This window comes from Nannospalax galili, unplaced genomic scaffold, assembly GCF_000622305.1.
Source record: "Nannospalax galili isolate Female #2095 unplaced genomic scaffold, S.galili_v1.0 scaffold39, whole genome shotgun sequence".
NCBI classification, from domain to species: Eukaryota; Metazoa; Chordata; class Mammalia; order Rodentia; family Spalacidae; genus Nannospalax; species Nannospalax galili.
Genome location: NW_008346683.1, coordinates 5,566,858 through 5,572,857, shown reverse-complemented (window position 1 = coordinate 5,572,857; position 6,000 = coordinate 5,566,858). Strand labels below are relative to the sequence as shown.

The 6,000-nt window shown below is 49.0% G+C and overlaps 1 protein-coding gene across 1 annotated transcript in view; it reads right to left on the bottom strand.

Moving 5' to 3' along the window:
• Window positions 1-261: 261 nt before the first annotated feature.
• Nuak1 (NUAK family kinase 1) overlaps window positions 262-6,000 on the bottom strand; it is an 80,289-nt gene continuing 74,550 nt past the window's right edge. Inside the window, exon 7 of the mRNA XM_008843128.3 lies at window positions 262-4,681. Within this exon, the coding sequence (XP_008841350.1) occupies window positions 3,528-4,681 (1,154 nt within the window). The 3' untranslated portion in view covers window positions 262-3,527. The remainder of the gene's footprint in view (window positions 4,682-6,000) is intronic.

Genomic DNA, 6,000 nt, shown 5'->3' with positions numbered 1-6,000 from the left:
ACACACACACACACACACACACACACACACACACACACGAGTGTTCAGGGAAATGCAGTCAAGCAAGCTCAAGAGTTGTCTCAGATCATGCCCCCAGGCCTCAGTCCCAATGCCCTGAAAACTGACTCGAGACCTCTGAGAATTATGAATCAACACTCCCTGGATGCTTAAACCAATATGACTAAGCTTCTGTCACCTATACCCAATGTGTCACTTGCTTGACTAAGGAAAAACAAATCAAATAAAGAAACAAGGCCCCAATTCAGTTCAATGCAATTTATTTAATTTAAAAATAAAAACAGAAAAAAGACAAAACTTAGTTCCCAATGAAAAATGAACACTTTGGGTAGTTAGCCAGCCTTCCCCCCCCAATGGGTTGTTCTTAAACCAATCACATAAGTGAAAACCAATTTTGACTGGAGCCATAAAGCATGTTGCACCAATTAAATTACACCAATATATTATTATAATACCTTTGAAATGCCTTTCAGACCAATAAATAAAAAAGACAAATTCAAATTAAAAAGTCAACTTTTTATTACCAAAAAATAGAAATTAAATAAAAGTCACAATACGGATTTTTTAAAAAATGTGCAGTCAAGTTTCTCTCTCCATTATTTCTCTTCCTCCTAGGAACGACGCCATGCCAGTAAATCCCTACAGAACATTTCCAGTTTGGCAACAAGCAGTCAGTCCATCATTCATTCACATTTGTACTCAAGACAGCAGACCTGGGCAAAACTCACCTGAATTTCACCCCGCAAAGTGCTCACTTGAAAAGGAGCACCTGGTAACAGGACCAAAATTCAGAGGGAATTTAGCATTGTCATGTAGTCTAGAATCTTGAAGCACTTTCCTGAAAGCTGATTGTGCCTTGAAGTTTACCTGTAAAACGAAGTGTAATTCCACCCCTTTGGCAGATGTGTAAACGAAGACGCTGAAAGGGCCCCAGAAGCAAGGAAAGGGCCAGGAGAGCCTGCAGTGGCTCCCCGTTCTGTCCATCTGGTCATCAAAGTGTCTCCTGGGATTCGAAGGAAATGAAGCACACCTTCCCTGGCCTAAGATTGGGCGGCAAGGATAACAATGCTCAAGTGGGAAGCTGCTTTTAACGGCTTTCCCCTCTGCTCTAAGTTGTTCCTAAAAGGGATAGTCGGCATCTCTTCTAGAAGCAAGAGATGTCAGAATGCCAGAACTGAGCATACCCTTGGCAGACCAACCCATCCACCTCTCCAGCCTTCACGGACAGGGAAACAGCCCTGGAAACAAGGAAGTGCTGAAACTACCAGATCTTCTGGCAGACCGGGACTAGATTCTGAGTCTCTTCTCTGAGCATAAGACATTTTTTTTCTTCTGAAACCCACTGTCTTTGAACGTACTGACAGAAGAGAACATACTGGTGACTGGGAGGAGGGAAAGGGGAGTAAGATGGTTTTCCTTAATGGAGTCACTTTTACTCAAAGATTAGAATGATGGGAAATATTAAGAAGACACAATCCCCAGGCAAAAGGAAAAATTCTCATCAACCAGTAGGTGGCTGGTATATCCGAGGCCAGCAATGTGGCAAGAGGAGCTGTTCACAAAAGGCTGCATTGGAGGCAAGGAGATGGGGGGAGGGGTCCGAGGTTACAGGCTACCCTCCATGCACCCCACACACCCCCAAACACAGGTTTCTATTTATAAGTTTTTCTCCCTTTTAGCAGCTACTGGAGTTCAGGAAGGAGATGGAATTGAAAAAAAGGAAACTAAGCAGCTTCCCACAATACCCTGCTCAGCTCAACCCAAAGGAAGGCACAGGCCAAAACGCCAGAGCCAGAAGCATGGGGGGGCACAGATCGGTCTCCTTTAAGCAAGGGTAACATCTTCCTAGTGACTGTTCTCAGTACTGTAACAAATCCTGTTTCTCCTTAGACATCCCATGACATGTCTTCCTCTCTCCCTAAGGGGTTATCAAAAGGTGGCCACCTTGGAAAAAAAAGATTCTGATCTGCCCAAGCCAGTGGATTCCAAGGTCATCCCAGAAAGACCATTCATGTCAACCCCCAGGATCCTTGGGGTGCTCACTATGGAAATGACATCATCTGGAATCAGAGCATTTGGAGATTAGATAACCAGCTTGAACATTTTTAAGAATCCTGTCACACCTCTTTTCTGCCACCTCCAGAACCATCTGGAAGGCTCCTGAGGAAATGTTCCACACTAAGCTTCCTCCCCAACCCACTCTGTTCTCTCCACACCTTGTTCCATGGATGGATGGGATTTGCTTTCTCCCCAAAGCACAAAAGTTCATGTCAGAGTTCAAAAACGTGAGACAGAATACTTAGGTTTTGAGGAAAAACACCTTCTGGCAGACTTGACTTTCCTCATCCGAACATCCCACCTAGACATGAACTCTCTCCCTAGAAGCAAACTCATCTCCCACCAGACCTCACCCTCGTCGACAGGAAAGCATTCGTGGTGAACAGGGCAATGGCTGAGAGTAAGCCCCTGGAAACTGTTGACAGCATTACATCCCATTAAAGCACCCATGCAGGTGACAACTCAAGAGGCAATGTTCCAGTTAACATTGAGACATTGAAGAAAGTAACAAGTTGCCCTGTGCTGGTATGTTTCACCCTCCACTCAGCTCTGCAAAGACCACAGGGGTCCTGTGCTCTATCACACACCACAGCCATGGCCTCTGACACTGCCCTCTCCTTCCTTGTTCACTTTCAAAGGGTTATGCTAAAGAACAAGGCAGACATCAGGAAAGAGGCAGGTAGTCAGGAGACAGAAATTTACCATGACCTGACTGTTTCCTTAGCAGAGTGCAAAGCATTCTCTCTCTGACCAAATCTCCCTGCTTCCCATTAACACATGCCACCATGAGGCATGAAAGAGTTCACACAGACACCACAGGATGCCTTAACCTAATTCCCAGGGTTCTGACAGGTCAAGGATGACCACTAACCAGTGGCATGAGTATTACTGCCTTCATTCCTGTTTCCACAGCAGCCATTAGTATTCAATCACAGCACTCTCTGATGCCTGGGCTACTCAAATAGCACACAGTACAGACATCAATCCATCACTGATTCAAGCTCAGATTGCTGAAATCTTGCTAGCCTGTGTAGTCAGCCCAGGCTTGCTAATGAAGAGGAAGGTCTTTGTATTCATCTAAAGCAGATGGTCTCAGTCCCTCTTGCCCCCCCCAGTAGTGTCTGAACGACTTCTAAGGAAACAACCCCTCTTCCTAATGCCCCCCCCACTAAGTGCTGGCCAACACCACCTTCCCTGGATAGCTGGTCCTTGGTGAGATGCTATATGGGGATGCCAATTAGGACCCACATTCTGACTGGTAGTTGGCAGAGTTGGCAGAGAGCCACTTCTCTCTTTCTCAGGTGCTGGCTCAAGGCTGTAAACCTGGTCAGGCCAGCCAGCGCTAAGCCTTCTCCAGTTCATTGTCATGGCTAGCAAAGGGGTAACCAGCCTGTCAGCACAAGTCCTGTTCCCCACTGGCCCACCCATCCCTTCCTCTGGGCCCTGGAGGACTAGTTGAGCTTGCTGCAGATCTCCAGCGCTTTCTTATACACCTGAGTCACGTCATCCATATCGGCGAGGAGGGAAAAGCTGCTGTCTGCCTGCCGGTTCCGGCACCGCTTCAGGTACTGGGGCCGGGGCCGGTTGTGCAACCCCTCAAAGTCTTGAAGCTGGAGGAAGTTTTCAGCAGAGACACAACTACGGATACGCTGGTGGGCTGGGCGATTTTCCTGCAGATCTAACAAGTCAAAGGAGTCACTAGACAGGACACTGTCGTCACTGATGACACTGGAGGGACGGCTATAACTCCGGGAGAGGCCGTCGGAGGGGACTCCAGGCACTGACAAGGATTCCAGTGTGGGTATTTCGGGACTGGCGAGGACAGGGTCTGTGGCACCCTCAGAGTACTTGCTGCTGTGTTTCAAGATGCCCTTCCTCCGGCAGGACAGGCTGTGGGAAGCCCCCCTGGCTGGGTCCAGGGGGCTGGGGGAAGGGAGGCCACTGCCCATCACATCATTACTATCCAGCAGTTCTGAAGACTCACTGCGCTCTGGGGATGAATAGTAACCAGATTCTCTCTGTTGCGTCTTTTTCAAGATACCTTTTTTGGGCATTGTGGCCGACTGTTTGGGGCTGAGCTTCCCTGGCATGTCTGCCTCAGGGGAGCTGGGGACGGGGATGCCAGTCCGACACAAATCCTGCTCCATTTTGAAAGGAGATGGTAAGGTAGGTCCCACGATGCCTTCAATGAAGCCAGTGCTGTGGGAGCGATGTTCGCTGTTGCCTCGCTTCTTTAGGATGCCCTTGGGCCTCTTGGAACTCAACTTGGATGGGCTTTCAGGCACTGAGTCCTGGCCAGACTGGGGAAAGTCATTTTCTTTCTTGGACTTCTTCAGTGACCGCTGCCGTTCCAGCACGACCTCTGATGCTCCGGGTTTGGCTAGACCCTTCATCTTGGCTTCAGCCTCAACCTGCAGCCCCGTGGACCGGTGGTGCCAGTCAATGATCCGCGCCAAGAGTGGGGACTCAGAGTCGGGCAGGGTGTCACAGTCGCAGACACTGCTCTTGTAGCCCCAGTTCACCCACCAGTGGTTGGCAATGTCCTCAATGGTGGCCCGGCGATCGGGGTTCACCATCAGCATCCACCGAATGAGCCCTCGAGCATCTATAGGTGAGAGACAAAGAGACAGGTTATGTGTGGGTTCTTTTGATGCAGTGGCAGGGTGACTCTTCAGGAGTGGCTAAAGAGATGCACTCACTTCAGGGAGAAAAATCCATTTGGAGTCCTGCTCTACCCTCATACTGACACAGGGAGTCAAAGCCCTTTAGACTCTACAACGAAAGCATAACCAAGGCTCAGAACCATAGCCCACTGAGCCAGCCCATCCGGGTGGCCTGCCTTTTTTCTTATTGTGTGTACACGTTTATGTGTGTGTAGGTATATGTGTGTGTGTGCATGTGGAGGCCAGAGAACAACTTCAGACGTCCTCAGGCACCATCTATCTTTTTCTTTTAAAGACAGGGTGCCTCACTGGCCTAGAGCTCACCGAGAAGGCCAGACTGGCAGGCCAGCAAGCACCAAGGATCCATCTGTTTCTACCTCTCCCCAGCACTGGGATTACAAGCACTCACCACCATGACAGGCTTATCTAAGTGAGTTCTGGGTATCGAACTCGTCTTCGTGCTTGCAAGCAAGCAATTATCAACTGACCTATCTCCCCAGCCCTAGCCTGCTTTTCCACAAGTGAGAGAATATTCTGGAACTACTGGCCTCTCTGCCATCCTAGATCTTCATCAAGTACAAAAGGCCTGGTAATTGGGAAAGAATTCAGATTCAACCTCATTATTGCTTTGGTTAGTATCATTTCACCAAAACAGAATGCAGGTGCTCATCAGTAACCCTCCAAAGGTAGGCTCATGTAAATACACAGTACTCAGAGTCACCTGGAAAAGGCGCTGGAGGCAGAGGCTGGAGAGGAGCTCTGTGCCAGGTGTGGCTCTTATGTGACACACCTGGGTAGAAAGAGCAGCCATACCCATGGCTGGCCTCACTCCCAAGGTTTTGGCCAGGTTCTGAGAGCCACGCCCAGTGAGCTCACCTCCTATCCTATCTGACATAAGCCCTATGGGTATCTACCAAGCTGTCAGAGCTGAGAGCTGATCTGTATCTGCTACCCACAGCCTCTCTGGAAAAAAAAAAAAATCCCCCCTTGTAAATTTCTGCTACCAGAGACCTAGAGGAGAGGCCCCAAGGATGCTGAGGAAAGCATAGGAACCAATCTCAGAGTTGATAAACTGACTTTTAGGATCACACTGTGTCCCGCCACCTGGGGTTATATCCTGGGAGGCGGCCTCTTCCCCTCAGCCACTCCCAATAGCTGATGAGAGCTGCCAGGGGCCTAGTGGGGTGAGCCGTACCCCTGAAGAGGAACAGGATGATCAATCATTCAGTAAGAATTTCCTGAGCTCCTGCAATGTGCCAGG